The 20,136-nt window shown below is 33.4% G+C and overlaps 1 protein-coding gene across 1 annotated transcript in view; it reads right to left on the reverse strand.

The window, feature by feature from the left end:
• LOC142983096 (cell adhesion molecule Dscam2-like) overlaps window positions 1-20,136 on the reverse strand; it is a 153,873-nt gene that overhangs the window by 30,859 nt on the left and 102,878 nt on the right. Inside the window, exons 3-4 of the mRNA XM_076129927.1 lie at window positions 10,689-10,758; window positions 6,650-6,714 (exon numbers count right to left, since the gene is read on the reverse strand). Coding sequence (XP_075986042.1) covers window positions 6,650-6,714; window positions 10,689-10,758 — 135 coding nt within the window. The remainder of the gene's footprint in view (window positions 1-6,649; window positions 6,715-10,688; window positions 10,759-20,136) is intronic.

Below are 20,136 nucleotides of genomic sequence, written 5' to 3' on the forward strand. Positions count from 1 at the left end.
TTGCGTTTCGTTAAAGTTCTGAATTGTTCGCGTCCTTAATAAGTGGGAATTAAATATTTTTTAAATCGCTTTTTGGGTACTTTTTTATTTCGACGAGTTTTTTAATTTCTGTGTTCAGCGACTGCGCTTAGAGTTTGTTGAGATTTTCCTTTTTTTCTGCTTCTTTTGTTTTGTAGATGTTTGTTAAGTTTTAAAATCGTTTATTGTTTCTAAAAGCGGTTTGAAGAACATTTTTTCGTATTTTATTGTACCCTGAATTTAAATCCACATTTAAACCTTCCATTAGACGACTGGGTTTTAAAGTTTAGAAATTCAGGACAAAAAATAGCTCAATATATTTTGATGTGTAGTTTTTTAAATTATACTAGTAATTATTTATGTTAGCCTTTAAACCAGCAAACGCAAAATATATATTTTTTTCTTTTTGATCATTTACAACTAAATTTGAGCCCTTGCCGAATATAGCCTTGTCTCTTACACTATTTATTAGATGAACTATATTCCGACGAACTACGACTGAAAGCTTACACCCCCATAGGTCAATGACCTCTTGCTAGATATCCAGCTAACACCAACACAGTGCTATATAAACAATTCTTCACTTCACAGCTACAGACATCAGCATTCACAACTTTACCTTCTATTGTTCTAACTAGCTGCACGTGACAATCCAATGGTGCGCTGCTAAGTGCAGTATTACTACCGCTTTATGGGGAAACTGCAATGGACGAGGTACATTGCCTTAAAGTCGTTGCTTAGTTCGGTGCCAAACTTTACTGATGTTAAAGTTACGGTAGTACTCGAAATTACAGACCATGCCTTTTGGAAACTCGGAATGAAATTTCGTAAATGAAAAGCTTGTGCTTTCATGATTATGAAAGGTTGTTGAAATATTTATACATATTGGTACTACAACCAACAATGGACTAAACTCTAGAAATTTAAAAACCAATTCAGTTATAAATCATGCTCACTAACTCTCCCAAAAGTTTATTTCAATACAAGACTAGAAAGCACGAATCTTGCAAAACAATGATCTCATAAATACACTACACTAGCTGTGAAAACTTAATACTAACTAATATTCTTCGTGGTTAGATGTCCCATTGCTGGGCAAAGGCCAGCAATGGGACAGCTTGTCCTTCCAAATCACTCTATCAGCGACAATATCCTACCAGTCCTTTTCAAACGCATTTAATTAACAATGAACATTCCAAAAACTAAGCATTTAATACAAAAAGAAAGAGAATCAAAAGTCCAAACTCCCTATCAATAGATCGACGAACAACTATCTACAAAACTTTCTTTCACAGAGAACTATGCATCAATTAAAATAGACAATACTGGTTCGGATCTATTAATTAAGAGAAAAAACGAGGAGCATCCGGAAATCGCGGACGAACGATGTTGCCGGACCATCTCCCTCGGATGTTTCACTGAGTTTTGTACACTGTAGAGCTGAAAAATTGGGTACCTAGTTCTTGAAAAATTTGAAAGTTCTTTGATCGGGTTTAAAATGATTTTGTGGTCCATTCATCTATTTTACTAATAATTGAGTATCAAATCTAAAATTGCGTGTTTTTTTATTATGTATACTTGATATTTTTTTGGTTGTTTATTCGAACATCAGTCATGTATAAAGTTGATTTTAAATTCATTTAGACAAGTACACTCTAATACTCTGTAACAATACTCTGTTTTTAGTATACTAAATAATATTTAGGTATAAGTAAATAATAGTACTGTAAATAATAGTAAAGTAAATCAAAATTTACCCATAATCCAACACTACGTAAAATCGTGAAGAATTCTTATTCTATTATTAAATAAATTAATAAATTTAACCCATTACTGTCCCACTGCTGGGCAAGGGTCTCCTCCCGTAATGAGGGAGGAGTAAGGCCTTGAGTCCACCACGCTGGCCAAGTGCGGGTTGGGGACTTTGCATGCCCTCAATAAATGTATTAAACAAATTTTAGGCATGCAAGGTTTCCTCACGATGTTTTCCTTCACCGCTGGAGCATGTGATAATTATTTATAATACACACATAACTTCGAAAAGTCATTGGTGTGTTGCCTCGGGTTTGAACCTGCGACCACTTGCGTGGGAGGTTGCAACTTATACCACTCGGCTATCACTGCTCTATTATTAGATCACTAAAATTATCGTCCAAAAAACCATAGATGAACTTGATACCACCACCATCATGACCTCAAAAACTATAAATCTATATTTTTTACCCTTAAAATATAACGCGAGCATTTTATGTGAATCGTTTAATTGAGTTATCGAGCGGTCAAATTCCTGATTCCAGAAATTTTGCCAAAAAAATATAAACTTTTGGGAATTTTCGCTGTTCATTTACTTTTTGTTTAAAATTGAATAAATATTTTTTCGTGGAATTTTCGTTGAACGTTTTATCCTACTGTTTTACCGTTTTTCTAGATGGATGTGACCACCTTTTAAGCGCGGTTGAAAATAGTATTTCTGGACTACTAAAATGTAACACATAACTATTTCAATACGATAGTAAGAAAGTCGTTTATTTTCCCATCTTAAATTGTTTAAATAATACTTTGAACAAAATATTGCCTCGAGAAGCTGCGTTCTCGTTCGTTAAAGGAAAAAACGGTGAAAAGCAAGTAATAACTGATTTAAAGAACATCGGTACTAGAGTTGTACTAACTTTGTAATTGTGTATGTCATAATCATATTGATTAAGTACACGTTCCTAGTAACTTGTCTTTTCCAACACTTTACTTACTTTGTCATTAAAGATATAAATTAAATATCGATGTATTACAGATTGTGAACTCATTTACACCGCGCACTGATTCTGAACAATTTGCTCTAAAATTCACTAGTCGAGCGCTGCATCAAAAAGTTTTATACACTTGGGGCCACAGTGATGGATTGCTTTATTTTATTTTTATTTTTTAGCAATTTTAGTTCTGTTTTTTATCAAATTGTGTTTGTATAGTGTAATAACGTGAATGTTGACAATATTTTACGTACAATTGATTTTTTAAGAATTAGTTAATTGCTGCCTATTCAAAAGGTATGAGTCAAGATCACTAACATGAAATTATCATGCAAGTCACACATCGATCATGCAACTTAAAGATATTGGCAATCAATTTCACGATTCTTTTGACGCCAATCAGTTGTCTCATTCTCTTAACTACCTAAAAAGAATTATAGAGCACTTATATATTAATAAACTGAAATTTAAAAAGGGCCATACTCTGCCAATGTTGGTAGTTTAATAACAGCATTAACAAGAAACGATACAAATTCTATATTCCCACACAGTCCCAAGTTTAATGTCGTCGGAAACCTCCTTAAAATTAATCTCACCCCATAAAGACCCTATAACAAACTGCCAACATATTATCACTTGCCACAATTATCATTGTACCCATTCCCAACACGTTTTGACCCAAAACTACTTGAAATTTACGCGTAATAACTACATTATTATAATATTTACTGTCTCAAAGTAGCCATTAAGAAATGATTTAGATCTGTTGTTCGAATTTCTATCTGAAATTTATGAAGGGTATTGCTTCGTGCGTTATTTTGTTTGAGTATGTGGTTTTGTAGTCTAAGTTTCATATTGAAAAGTAATGGCTATTTTAACACAACTTGGGTAAAATTCTATAACGCTGTGGTGTATGAAGAAAGTAGAAAGTATTTGACATGTGGCGTATGAAGAATCTATTAAACACTTTTATTTTCTTAATTATAGTTAGATAATATTCTTTGGCCCGTCTGTGAATATTTTTAATAAGGTATAATTTGGTATTGGAAACCTGACCCACTTTAAACCAGAGATAAAGAATACTACAATGAAATCATAAGATATAAAATGATGTTAATCGTATTTTGTGAATGTTTTTTTACAAAAAACATAGTAGTACATTATAAAAGTAATACATGTTTCATTACAATTCTAATATTTTTAAATATAATTAGCCTAATAAATATGTCATGTGCCATATGCAATGCTAATAAATATTAAATCGGACAGTATAACATTATCAGCTTATGTCTAAAATGTTAATTCTATACATATCGGATGTACTTTCTGTTTATCTGTTCTGTCACTAATTTGTCTATCGTACTGGGATTCATTAGCGGTATAGTTTAGAATTATATGGTTTACAACGCTACAAATCCATACTAATATTATAAATGCGAAAGTAACTCTGTCTGTCTGTCTGTTACTCAATCACGCCTAAATTACTGAACCAATTTGCACGAAATTTGATATGGAGATATTTCGATACCCGAGAAAGGACATAGGCTACTTTTTACCTCGGGAAAATGACGTATTCCCATGGGAAAATTCAGGTGCCGGACGAAGTCGCGGGTAAAAGATAGTATTTTATACAAGTAGAATAAATATAAAAGTCTGATACTCTTTGCTCCTTTAAACTACTAAACAGAGTTTGGTTCAATTTAGAGTGAAGGTAGTTCATACCCAAAAGAGATCGAACAGAATACTTTTGACCCAAAAATAAACTTTTATAACTATTATTTATGTCGCTCAACATAAAGGTGTGAAAAACCCAGGACGGTCCCATATTGTCTAAAATTTAAAAACTACGTATTTTTTAATGTATTTACTACATTAATTAACGGAGTAAGCAAAAACTTATTAATTTACAAAATAACTATATAATATAGATACCGAACGACCGATTACGACCAAATTCTCTAGCATTCGAACTTCAAGAGCTCGTTAACAATAAAATTATACACTATATCAGCTATAACATCTGTGCCAATAACATTGCAAGTAAGTGTACGTACAAACGTTCACCGCACGAAACACGGTCGGTAGAGAGCCGGTTCAAACTTTAACTAACTGTTCTACTTGTTCAGAGTATTGCACTTGTATCTGTATGTACTAGCACAGTAGGTAAGGTATGAGCAGATGAGGTATGGACATTACATTTAAGTTGGTTTGTTCCACTATCTACTGTCAGATGTAATTTAATGATTAATGTGGGAGAGTCTGGTTAAAGCCCAAGACACGGTATAGTCATCATCACCATCTTCATCATCATCATCATCATCATCATCATCAACAACAACAGCAGCATCATATAAAAATAAGGCTATCGCTGGTTTTGTCTATCTACCTGTGTTGACTACATTGTCATAAATTATTGAGACGTCTATCAAAATAAGGTATCATTTAAATATCTTTTAAAATTAATATAAATATAACACGGTCGGTAGAGAGCCGGTTCAAACTTTAACTAACTGTTCTACTTGTTCAGAGTACTCACTTGTATGTACTAGTACTGTGTGAGGTATGGACGTTACAGTTAAGGTAGTTTGTTCCATTATCCTCTGTTAGATGAAATTTATTGATTATTTGGTGGGAAAAAGCATGAGTTTTTAAAGTGGTTAAAGTCTAAAATACTCCAGTTTTGAAAGTCGGGTCGAATGTTTCAAAATATATGGTTTAAAAATGACAAAAAGTCGTTGTGAGAATGTCTGATTGATTTTCTTTATTTGTCATTTGTTTCTTTAGATTGTTATTTTTACTATTAGGTAACTTTAAAATTTTCACATTCCATAGCTGTAATTCGTTAACTCGTCTAGAACTATTGTATTTCATATGTGACGACTAATGTTAAAGGGCCTCATAGCACTTTATGAAAAAAAAAAACATAAATTATAACATTTTTTTGGATAAGATTTAAAGCTGCTTTTGCATTGTCTTTCTTTTCCAGTATTTATATCACTATGTCTACAACTTAGTGTTTATAAAACATCATTATTCTCTTCTTATCTGAGCCATAACTTATAAACGCAACCTAAAACGCGTTCTAAAATGATACTTATTATATTTATAACTATTATAAAATTGTCGTAAAAAGGTATCATAAAGCAAAAGGTATCATAACCTTACGATTCAGGGAGTGAAACACTGATTTATATCTAAGGTTACTTTATAACCGTGATGGCTGAGCGATGTCTCAAAACTGATCAATGTTTTAAATTTTAAAGCTACCTATCAAGAATATTCTAAGTTAGAAATAGATTTTTCCCCAATATAAACATAAAAGACAACATCCATGTTTGTATTAGTTTAATATTTTTAAAGGTGTAATTCTTCTATCTAGAAGTGTACCACGTTTGGCAAAGCATTTTTTTATTCAAGAAGAACATCGCTCACATGCACAGCAGTGGAACAGTTAACGCTAGTGTATTTCTGATAATTAAATTTATATTGTTTAACAGAAATTATGTAAACCGAACAATAGCACTCCAATCGTTGTCCCTTTAAAAATACTTGAAAATAAATAATAAAAAATTGAACACTAATGATCTGCCAATCATCTTTCGATAACTTATCTAGAAGCTATAGTATAATATCTCGTTCAGAGCTTCGCTAGTACGAAAAATTGTACATAGAAGAACCACAGTCTTATTTCACAACACAACAAATAAACAAACTCATTAAACATTTCTGTACCAAATTAATTCATGCTCATTTAAACCCGAACAACGCGAAACACTTAATTAATAAACACAAAGGCATCCCTCAAAAACGAAAATATCAAATTAACACTACCTAATCGCCAGTCCGGGATCCCGGGAGGTGCATTAATAACCGTGTCCATTACTCACCGTAATTCCCGGGATAGTCCGGGATGTCGCCGCTAATCCCGCGGGCCCGGGACGCTGGCGCAACACTGAAACAATGGCTGTAATTAGAAATAGAATTGATGACTCATTAAGGCTGTTATGCAGTTATGTCGGTAAATAATGTTTGAATTCGTTTTATGGGAAAACAATATGGTTGCCGCAATTAGTTTTATAATTAAACTAGTTTTTAATTGAAAGCACAATACCAGAAGTTCTGAAGCGTTATAAAAATTTTATCGAAATTTATTCCATTGTAATTTAAAGAGATACAATAATTTTGTAGTAAATATTATTTTTACGTTTATTTTGATTTATCTTGTTCTTTTATTTTTTTTATGTTTAGCATACTTATGAAGAACTTACCAAGTCAAAATATTTTCAGTTACGTGTATTCACCAAATTAATTAGGCAAGTAAGAAGAAGAAATCTTATTGCTTTCTAGGCCTATACATAATTAGGCCACATCAATATTGGTTTTTGTAATTGTGTCACATTTTAGTTAGATACAGATTTTCTTCAATATCACTTTGTAACGAAGTAAATATTCTCCAATAAGGGTATTTAATTGATGTCAGTATATTTTCTTGTATTAATATGTCTATAGGTTTCCAGTAAATGTTCATGTGAAATTGAGGACGACTCTTCTAGGAAATCAAATTAATTGGATACAAATTGTATCGGAATTAGGCCTAGGCTTATGTAAGATACTAACGGCACCAACGATAAGGGTAGCATGAGAATTGAGCTCGTTAGTGTTAAATTAAGGAACGTCAAATAATCTCTACGACGATATGAGTTTATATCTTTCATATTAATTTGGTAAATGTTTTTCTTTTTAGATTTCTAATACATGCACACATCCTACTCTCCTACTAATGTTACAAATGCAAAAGTTTGTGAGAATGTATGGATGTTTGTTACACTTTCACGCAAATACTACTGAACCGATTACGATGAAATTTAGTATTCAGGTATCTGAAGACTCAGAATAACACATAGGCTACTTTTTATCCCGGTGTTCCTAAGGGATCAAGATTTACACGGGAAGGGTTTCCACGCGGAAGAAGTTGCGGGCAGCCTTTAGTACACTATATCACGCCTGTTATACCCGAAGGTAGACACGTTGCTCCATTAACAATTTTCCCATGTAATAGAGCGCGAACCTATTGCCATTTACCAGGCGCGCTACCGAACACTGGTCTACTATTGAGAAATATTCAGTTATAAATTAGAAAGACCAATAGCACTTAGTCCAACCGAAAATCGAACCTCATAATCATCAGACAGATACACTGCAGATCGCGATGCGGGGTCATTCAGGGGACTTTATACCATAGTAAAAGAAAGCATAAATGCCATGACTGGTAAACCTACTTATACGAGCTGACACTAAGCTCTTCCATACTGCCTCGTATAATATAACGCTTAAAATTCACTTTGCACTTTCTGCACCAAGCGAGGATTTTTACAAAATTCTTCCAAATGTTTGCTTGTTCAGAAAAAGCTATTTTGCTGATTCGTTTTGGGTAGATAAAGCAAACCGTAATTTATAAACTTTTGGTTTCATGGCTTTGGTTAGATAAGTAAATCATGCTTTTTGTACTACCACGTTACATATCTTGGGCCAAAACGTCAAGCAATTCAAGGTAAAATGAACTTTCGCGTTGATAACTTGTCTTATTTTTTGTCTCACGTAATCATGTACCATAATACACATTGATATTTTAAATTCTAAAGTGAAACTATCTGCTACGCTTTTTAGTCTAAATTGCTGAACTGATTTTGATAAAATTCAGTGTGGAGGAGATATTTGGAAATCCAGGGTTTATTACGAGCACAGTTGTTATTTTGAAAAACTATTTTATTGTATTTGGCTTTTTTGTATCGTTACGATCCGATGCCAGTTTTACCCAAATGACAGGGGAGCAGAGCCACACGGAACTGTTAGTTAAAAATATGTTGAACCTATGTATTTCGTATAACATCATTTGGTAAAATAAATACAAGCATGTAACCCTGCAATTTTATAAACAAAATTGTCATAAAATTGAGCCCATTTTCACGATAATTTGTGTTATTCGGTACAATTATGAAGTAATTTTGCATGTTAATTGTATTTAAACGGTTGAAATAATGACTGCTTAATGTAATTACTTGACAATAATGGTGAACAAATTAACTGAAAAATTAATTATTGTACATGCATACATAAGCGGTGATAGCCGAGTGCTATACGTTCCTCCTACGAAGTGGTCGAAGGTTCGAACCCAAGCACAGCAATGACTTTTGGAAATTAAATGTGTATTAGAATTAATAATCACGTATTCCAACGGTGAAGGAAAACATTGTGATGCAACCTTGCATCCCTGAGAGTTCTTTAAACCAGTTCATGAAGGTATGTAAAGTCTCCAACCCGCAATAAGCTAGCGTGGTGGACTCAAGGCCATACCCCCCCCCCATTACGGAGGGAGTACCCCTTACCCAGCAGTAAGACAGTAATTAAATAATTAACATATTTTTTTTACATTTAGCGATAGAGGTATCTAATGAAAAATATATGTCACACGGGAATTGAACCATCACTTCAGCTTAGTGGCAGTGACTGTGCTAACATAAAACACATACAAATAATTATGATCCCCTTTTCTATCCGCCATAAGCGGTGGGTCGAAATTCACTGGAATTTAATACCTCACTCCCAATTTAACATTTCGACGCGTCTGTGTTGTTACTTTGTCAGTCGGCGTTAAACAAATATGTTTGGGGCACACTGGACTCACGGAAATTAATCGTGAGAAAATGTTTAATTTTTAAATTGGAGAATTTGGAATTTTTGGTTTTAGTTTTAGTCAATTTTACCAATAGGGAAGGTATAAAAGGGAACCACTAGACAAATATGGTTACTGTTCAAGAAAAAAAATGCAAGCGTGTTTTGTGATTTTTCAGCCCAGTATTATCCCATGAGTGGTTAGGCTTTGAGTCCAACAATTAACAATTATTTTTTGGAAATCATTGAATATTAACTAAACAAAATAGGTAGCATATGCGCAAGAATTTTTTGTTTAGTTTTTCATTCTAACTTCAATCCGCATAAAGCGATTATAATATACCTACAGCTTAAATTGTTGGAATTTGAAGGACCTGAAAGTCTTAAAAAAACAATTAATATTGGCAATTCCGATTCCCTAGTTGTTCTGTTCATCTTTCATTATCAGAAGTACTTAAAAATATGATCTAGGCACATAACTTAAGCGATTAAATCTTAATACATTTTACTACCCATTTTAATACCACAAAGATTACCCATTAACGCTTATCATTCCTAAATTTAATATGACGTCATAACTCATACAAAACGATAACACTCATTGCACCACCAACTTTAGAGGTACAGTCGCGGACATAAAACTTTAAAGCCAATAAACCGGGTACCATCTCGACATAGCTGATAAGCACTTTTTTATTTAACTGTACCCGATATACTGCAAAGTGAATATTTGAAGTGTCTTTGGCGAAAGCTTTTTGTTTTTCAGTATTAATTTTAGCGGCGTTATCTTTTCAGCCTGTGTTTTAATACAGATTTTGAATTCGGGATTTTAAATAGCCTTTTGAATTGTGTTCGAACTTTAATTTCATTGGTTTTCTATATATATACGGAGAACGAGATTTGAATTGAGCATTTTGGTGTCTCCTTGGCCGATGAGACTAGAATGTTATTTTAAGGTTTATTTTTAAGTGGAGAATAGTTAAGGTTTTTATTTTCAATTATAATAAAGAAAAAAAAATGTACACACATACAAAATTATTTCTTCTTGCAGGGGCTATTTTTAGTCTTTGCCTACTCATATGGGAAAAATACGTAGGCTTTCTTGTGTTTTCAAATTTATAATAGTGAGCTATTCTTATACTTGGTTTCAGCTTGTGCAGTAGCAGCAGCAGCGGCAGTAAGTCGTACGTACGTAGATTTTTGATAAAAAATCAAAGAAGTGATAGAAAAAAAAAAAAAGTAAATTGTTCTTACCCTTGATACTGCCTCAGTATGTGATGATGGTTATCATGTTTTCTATGTATGTTGACCGTAATTGCTGTACCTGAAACAATATAAAAATATTTTATTGATAGAGCAAACTGTACCGTGATGACTTGGATACCTAATAATGGGATACCCCGGGACAAATATACATTTGTGGGAAAAGTACGAGTATCTGTTCTGAGCCTGGATGTTAATTAATCTATATAAGAAGTCTATAAGTATGTTTATCAGTTATTTGATTACCATGGTATAAGCTCTGCTGAGTTTGGAATAAAATGGCCTTGTGTGAGTTGTCCTATGATATTTATTTATATTATTGTACAATATTGTATTGTGTGGTAACAGATACAAATATTACCATTCTGTTCATTTCTTTTATGTTCCGATTTTCCACAAAGACACTATTCTTTTGTAACGACAATTGATATGAAGAAACTCATATTACAGATAATATTTCTAGGCTAGATGACCCCTAAATATTTAGTAGGAAATAAGCTAGGACAAAGAATGTTATTATGTAGTGCCCTCACACATAACGGTTCTTTATCGACGCCGCTGTTCGTGTAGAATGACTCCAGCGTTTCTTTATTGGCGCGGTTGTTCGTATGGAATGAAATCTGGCTTTATTGAATTACTGTTTCCTAAAAATACTGCTTCTATGGCGCATTCAGTAGTGTATGCATTGCCGCCCAGAGATCTCCGGTTAGATTCAGGGTCATGCTTTAAAAGTCTTTTCTGAGTTTTTCGTTTAAAGATTTCTCAGAGATTGCTTGGAGTTAGGAAGTTGTGGTTGTAGACCTACGTGCCTTAAAGAGCATGTAAAGCCGTCGGTCCTGCACCTAACCTCTTACTGATCGTCTCGGTTTAGCCGTCCCATCCGACTATGAGATTAAGATAATAGAGAGTGTACCTGTGTATTGAGCATACACTTGGGCACTATAAACAAAGTACTGCACAGTTGCACTTCAATGAAACTGGCCGCTGTAGTCAAATATTGGATTGTCATTAGTATCCCAAAAGACCTTGTTCCAAAACCAAAACAAAAAGATAAAGACAAACAAAAGACTACGACTTTACGTCACAATTAACGATTTCAAATTTGAATTCAAAACAATTTGAATATAAGGGCGCCGTTTGTTTTACGGCGAGTCGTAAAGGTTTAATTTGTTTTACGCGTTATAAACTTTAATTACGTTACACTAGAGATTATATTATTATAACATTTATGTTGCTGCAAATTATGAGTTTTGCTGAGATTATTTTGATTATTTTAATACATCATGACGCTTTAAAATTTTGTGCTCATAAACTCAAATATAACTCTTATAATAATTCTTACCACTGACGGGCATTTGCACTGAGAGAACATTTTTAAGTCGCATTAAACTATCTTTTTTAATTCTAGTTTTTTAGAAATTTTACATTCTCACAATACGTTAGCATCTTACTTACCTTAGATTTCAGTTAATAAGCAATGAAAATGTTATATTTAACGAAACAAAACCTCTTATGCAACACGTATATTAGAAATATTCAAAACAAAATATACACGTAAAACAATTACAAATTATAATAAAAATAGCGTTAGTTGTTTTAAAGTAATAAACGTATATCATAATAAAATAAAGCTGAACGTACTTAGTGGGATAGAAAAATGTACAAGTTTTCATACCACACGAAGCAATTATGCGAACAGTTTATTATTGTTAGACGGTTAATGCTGTTATATGCATTTATATAAGATATTAAATAAAATGCTTTGCCTTATAGTATTACTAGCTTCAACCCGCGATGCCCCGCGTGAAATTCTATGCGTTAATCGAGGCTGTAAACTATTTGTGTATCAAATTTCATTAAAATCTGTTCAGTAGTATTTTCATGAAAGAGTTACATACATACATGCATTTGTCCTCGCAAACTTTCCCATTTATAATATAAGTAGAAACTTAGGTCCTCCCATGTAATAAGGGTTGAGCCTATTGCCATACGGAGCATGTAACGAAAATATTTTAAAAGAGGCATCTAGGACGTTTCAACGTTTTTTCGAAATGAAGATAAAAACCTTATCAATACAAAATGCAAAATATACATTTACTATATTATAGCGATGTACAAAAAAAAATGTAGATTGTATTTAACTACAGTTTTCGTCTTAAATAAAATACCTAGAAATCTTTCAAGTATACCGACGATTCAACAAAAAAACCATATTCAAAAGTATGAACGACAAAATATCCGCCGAGTAGTCCGATAATAAGCAATATTGGGGAATTGGTATAATTTCGCTCTCCACACGAATAAGCCCGCAATACCCTTTTTATTGACAAAATTATTCAAGCGTAATCCGACTTAATTCTATCATAATCCGACTTAATTCTACTATAATCCGACTTAATTTGAATGTAATGAGCTGTTTGTGTTCTGTTATGGATTACGATTGATGACCTCGTTTATATTAGAGGCTCGTTTTTGTATAATATATATGAAAATGAAAATTGGGCTATTCAGCCAACGTTCAAACGTGTATGATCAGATGTATGAATGCGAAAATAATTCTGTTATAATTATTGGTTCGTGAAAAACAGTTGTTCAGATAAATAAATAGCACACATGTATGAAAAAGGCCCTCGTTTGATTACTTTCAATGTTAGTCCCATGCAATAGGGTGCGAGCTGGAGTTACCAATCTTAGTGATACTATTACGAAACTAGGACTAGAACTCACGGGAACTTCTAATGTAGATCAGAAATACTAATATAAAATCGGGAATCGAACCCAGAACCAGGAGATTAGCAGCCGTATATACGACCACTCAGACCACAAAAGCAATGTATCGAAAGTACAGGAACTTTTCCCAATATTAACCTGAGTATCGAACCCAGAACCTTGAGGTTAGCAGCAGTTTACTTTACCACTCAGACCATAAAAGCAATGTATCGAAAGTACAGGCGCTTTTCTTTCAAAATTCTATTAGCTACTAGTAAGTAACTAAGTCTTCACTGCAAATTATTATATAAGTTTTCCACTTCCATACGTAAAATATCCAATACGAAAACAAAAAAATAGTTGGACAAAACCTTTATATAACAAGTTAATGTCGTTGCTAGGACAATAAATTGCAATTTGTGGGCCCACCATCGTTTAATGAGGCCCCATTCACGGTTCAGATGAAATTTCACACTGAAAATTTCAATTTTCGCCACCAAGTTAACAACTTGTATTCAGCGCTATGAAAAGTGTACCTTTGGTGTCCCAGTTTTGAGATAAATAGAGTATTGCTAAGTTAAAATTATTATTATTTATGTACATTTTTGATAAACGTATTTTGTAACAGTATAGAAGAGTAAAATGTATTCACGTTTAAGGGCGCGTTCCCACTATGTCGTGACGACAGATAATCGTGTAGTTTTAAGTGTCGTGGCTTATATGTTTAAATGGAGGTGTTCACATATAGAACGACACGACTTACTGTCGTCTACGACATTTTTTGCAGTGACGACAGATTATCGTGACAGTGGGGACGGCTAGATACTACAGTCACTAAACTATAACATTTTTGACGACAGACAATCGTTTTAATGGGAACAGCTAGAGACGACAGTCGTCCGACGATAAATTAATCGTTACGACATAGTGGGAACGCGCCCTGAGGGAGTAAATTATCAAATTTGTAATTAAATGTGCACCTATTTTAGTCGTGAGTTTAGTTGTGTGTCTCTATGTTTGCTACGCAATAATAAATGAACAATATGATTTTTGTTGCACCAAGACTTAATAACGCTTTCATGATTAATACTATGGATACATCGACCTATAATCACAAAATATGCTATTTTAAACTGGTATAAATTTATTAAAACAATGATTTGAAAAAAATATCCTGTTAACGTTCTTAAACTATCGCGACTGGTACACAATATAATGCCACAAACGGTATTCGCCAAGTATAAGATGACCTCCGGAAGGTTGACGCAAAACAGTCATTGATCAACACATGTAGCTTGTAGGACCTTAAAACAAACCTTTGCTAAAAAATGGGCCAATAAAAAAGGTGTGTTGGGAAGATAGGATAGTTTTTGGATGTACAGCCCAAACCCACTCATCAGGCAAGCCAATTAAAAACCACTTAGTAACCACGTGTAGAATTAAAAGCACATTAGGACTAAATAAACCAGACATATAACGACTATCGAATTACTTACACATGTCTAGGCTCCCAAATATTCCTGTAATATTTATTTTCTTCTAATATTTACCAATAAGAATCGTTCATTATTAATATCAAAACAGATACCAGATGTTTATTAGTAGGCAAACAATTATGTTTTAAGTATTCATCTTTACATATATTTTCTGTCAGTTACTGGAAATTACACGAAAAAAAGAAATACTTAAGCCTTCTGATTCTTGGAAACTCCACAATCGATTTTCGGTTTTAGTGATATTTTCTTATTTATACTGGAAATAAAAAAAGGCAGTCGCTCCATGTAAAACACTGGCATTCAGTTGCATTTGGTGAGACTGGAAGCCGACTCCAACGTAGATTGGAAGAAAGGCTAAGCTGACATATATACTGGACAAAAATTACAGCAGCTTAGGCCATAAGACTAGTTATAAATGTCGAATATAAGGAAAACAATTATATTATTTATTTATTTATTTCCTTGAGGGTTCCTTATATTAGGTCGAGGAAAAAGTATTTTCGCATTAAAGTATGCATGAACTTGTAATAAAATCTCTTTAGCTTCAAGAGTCACAAATGAGTACACGGTTCATTAGGATTCTTTCCTTTGTTCGCAACGAGTCACACTAAATCGTGTCACCGTGTGACTGGTTGAGAAAAATATTCGCATGGAGTAACAGTGTGACTCAATGCGAATTTTTATTCTCATCTAGTAATACTAGTACACGAGTAGTGTTACTCGTTCGGAAAACCAAATCGCATGGAGTAACAGTGTGACTCAATGCGAATTTTAATTCTCAACTAGTAGGTAACATTTTTCAGAATGTCTATTTGACAACGATAAAGTTAAATATAAATTATAAAATAATGTATGAGTTTCTGATATTTTTTACGCACCGATCTGGCAACATTGCTTCATGGTGAATCGTGCAATGCGTGTGACAAGCTCCGCTGTCATTCAAAATGGAAGCTACGTCTGGTTCGTCAAACAGTGTTGATTTAGTTTTTGTTAATAAAAACGGTGGCACTGTTCTTCTTCGAGCTGGTCATCAATATTACGCCAGGAAAAAACATAAAAGTGGATTGATTGTGTGGGCGTGTACAAAACGAAAGGTGTGCAAAGGGCTTGTAAGAATAAAGGTAAGAAAACTATATTACCAAAATGTATTCCATAGCTTCGTTGTATATAATATTATTGTTTTAATAATATTTAGTTTTAAGTCAATATTTTATTTTACTAATATTCTATCCCATTTTACTATTTTAGGAAGAGCGTATATTAGAAGAAACTCCTCATTTATGTGCACCAGATTTTGCGAACAACGAAATCCTGAAATCTGTCCAACATTTAAAAAAAGATATAACTACGCAGGAATTTCCCAGTGTTCCTCAAAAATACAATGCTATGGTCGGAAAGCTAAAAGATGCGGGAATAGACATAATTTCTTCAATACCTACATTTAGTTCCATTAAAGACACGTTATATAGAACACGTAATTCAGCGGCTCAAGTACAAAAACTACAACATAAAAATGTGCTGGAAGTCGAAGTCCCACCTCGTTATCAAGATTTTTTGTTAGCGGAGTACACATGTGATGATACACGAATACTAGTATTTTCTTCTTCCGAAGCAAGGCAAACTTTGTGCGAGCTAACAGACTTTTATGGCGATGGAACTTTCAAAACTTGTCATATTCCATTTACGCAACTATATTCAATCCATGGTGATATCGGCAGCACGATCAATCACACTAATATAATACCTCTAGTCTACGCTTTGATGAGTCACCGAAACACAGAAGCCTACGTGATTCTGTTCTCTATAATAAAGTCGCAGTTACCCAATTGGAATCCAATAATGTTTAAAGTAGACTACGAAAAGGCCGCCATGCGAGCAATTGCTACAGTTTTTCCTTCAATTGCAGTCAAGGGCTGCTATTACCACTATAATAAGGCAATTTTTAAGAAAGGCCGTGAATTGCATATAACAAATACTCAAGACCCAAAGAAGAAACGCATGGTAAGCCTAAGCGCAGTTCTACCACTGTTACCTCAAGAAGAAATCATGAACGGATGGGCGTATATTATTTCGCGATATGATGATAATGACCCACAAATCCAAAAATTTGTGAATTATATGAAAAAGCAATGGCTCCACGAAGATTTTTTAAAAGTCTGGTGTGCTTTTGGGGAGACTCATCGAACCACAAACTTCATTGAAGGCTGGCACCATAAATTGAACAAAGCCGTCGGTAAGAAGAACCCAAATTTGATGCAGTTGTTGCTCATACTTAAAGAAGATTCCCAATTATACACCGTTCGCAACATTCAACATCAAAACAATACACAACCATCCAGAAAACGATTATCAAAGTCAATACTTAATGATAATTTTATACAAGATGCTCAGACGGATTTCGTAAATGGTACTATTACGATTGGGACCCTCCTGGAGATTTTACGACACTAAACTTACGAATGGTCAAAAAGCGAATATTTCTGAATAACTGTTGATTATATTGTGATAAAAGAGAGACTGATTTTAAAGAGAAATTATTAATGTGATATTAGTTGGTAACCAATCTTAATATATAAATGTGATTATTTTGTGTTATAAAGAAGGCTGATTTTATAGGAACAATTATATAATAGTAGGTAGAAAAGAATTATTTACATTTTGTACTGTAACCAGGTTGTTTTTTTTATTATTACATCTAAGTACAATTAGACAAAAACACTTTGTTTTAGATTAAGAAATGATTTAAACTAATCTTAATAAATAAGTAGAAAACCTGATCAGTTTTTTTCTGTTACGTCCCTACCTACTAATATGTTAGAAACTCATACATTATTTTATAATTTATATTTAACTTTATCGTTGTCAAATAGACATTCTGAAAAATGTTACCTACTAGTTGAGAATTAAAATTCGCATTGAGTCACACTGTTACTCCATGCGATTTGGTTTTCCGAACGAGTAACACTACTCGTGTACTAGTATTACTAGATGAGAATAAAAATTCGCATTGAGTCACACTGTTACTCCATGCGAATATTTTTCTCAACCAGTCACACGGTGACACGATTTAGTGTGACTCGTTGCGAACAAAGGGATTCTTTCAGTGAGCTCGTGAGGTACCCAAATATCGAGCTTTTTTGTGTAGAGAAAAGATTTTATTACAAGTTCATGCATACTATAATGCGAAAAAACTTTTTCCCCGACCTTATATTTATTATAAGTAAAAACTAAGCGATCCCATCGTACATCACCTCTGCTTATACATTCAGTTATCATGTCGTTATAAATGTAAGTAGTTTGCTATAGTTTGCAATTCACAGAAATATCAAGTCATTTTACATACATGCTGTATGTTAACTGCGCAATGTATACACAAGAGACTTAACACTACCGCCTCGTTACGACTGCTAAGTTTCAGTCAGTTGGGACCTTCTCGCCGAATTTACCTGCAACGCTATGTAGTGCATCGTTTCTTTATTAACACCAGTTGTGTGAATGGTATTACATTTGGCTATTTATTTGGTCTGATATTTTTTTTTTGTAAGCCTGTATTGTCCCTCTGCTGGCCAAAGGCCTCCCCAGTTTTTTCCAATCCTCCCTATTTCCTGTTATGCGGGTCCTTATCATGTATGCATAATTTAGATTAGGCAATAATATATAATTGATAGTCTAAAACCTTTTTTATAACACTATAAACCCAATTATATATTTCTCGACTAGCGCACGCAATCTAGGTTGTCATAACTTGCATAACAAATCACAAAAATTATTTTTGTATTAATAGTGTCCTTAATATTCTGTTTTCCAGACACAGTGCCCAACTCTACGGTGATATGAAACTTTTAACTTTCACTTAAACTTCAAATTACATTTTGTATCACCCAGGCATAGAACCCATATTCTCGTAACATGCACTTACACATCATTAATTATTTCAATCGTTATGATAAAGTTGATCGTGAATAATTTTAATAACTCAAAAGTTATATTATCACAATAATAGATGGCGCCACTATCAACTTAAAACAAAAGTACATTTTGAAACACAAACGGTTGAATACTCTCACCGACCAATCAATTGAGCTGCAATATTGAACGTACTAGTGAATGAGAGTGCAAAACGAATGGAAAAAGCCAGGAACGGCATATCTTGGCCATTAAGCTTATGATGCGTAGTTATTAAAATTTTAGTGTGCTTAACACTATGTTTACCAAAGACAGTGCCAAACTCTTGGGTGACTAAAACTACAAATTACATTTAATTTTGTGTCACTCAGGCACAGATCCTAGGTTTTTATTTTCCTAGTTCTCACGCATATTGATAATTTAAATTAGGACGATAAAGTTGGGCACGATTAATTTCGTAAACTAATAAGTTGTTACCACCATAATAGATGGCACCACTATCATCAAACAAAAGTACATTTTGGAACACAAACGGTTGAATACTCTCACCGACCAATCAATTGAGCTGCAATATTGAGTGTACTAGTGAATGAGAGTGCAAAACGAATGGAAAAAGCCTGGAACGGCATATCTTGGCCATTAAGCTAATGATGCGTAGTTATTAACACGCTCCGAGTAACATCTGTACGTATCGCTTTTTGTGGTTCAGAGTTTTAGAGATGCGTTTCGGAAGGGCTTTTCTTTGTGAAAAGTGTTTGGGGTTGAAAGGATGGGAATAAAATGTGCTTTTTATTCTGTAGAGTAATTAATCGGTGGAAAATAACAGGAACTCGTGAAAAAAATACTGTGCTGATATTTTCGTATATCGTTTTTATTTATTTTAAAATATTATTTCGGTTTTATACAAACAAAGAGTTTTATTTGATCCAAAATAGAAGATGATTATTTAATTTTCTTATAAGCAGTGATATGATTTGTATACTTAATACTTGTACCACTTTACTTACACTTATAGTAAACAGTCGCAAATTTTAGCCCATCGTAGGTTAAAACCAAAATGAAAAACATATCAACATGTTTTCAAAGTGCGTAATTTAGAAATAATCGTCACTTGTTTTATTGGTTACAGAAAACATCACAATTAAACTTTTGAAAGTTGAACTATAAGTTTATTCAAAAGTTTCAGTCGACACTTGGCTAGTCTGATGGACTTAAGTCACCTCTCTCTCACTATGGGAGAAGATGCATGCCCAGCATTAGGAAAAATTATACTCATTTAATTTATCTTTACATACTCATAGGTACATATCAAGTATGTATTCTAACAG

The sequence above is a fragment of the Anticarsia gemmatalis genome, chromosome 23 (genome assembly GCF_050436995.1).
Source record: "Anticarsia gemmatalis isolate Benzon Research Colony breed Stoneville strain chromosome 23, ilAntGemm2 primary, whole genome shotgun sequence".
Taxonomy (NCBI): Eukaryota; Metazoa; Arthropoda; class Insecta; order Lepidoptera; family Erebidae; genus Anticarsia; species Anticarsia gemmatalis.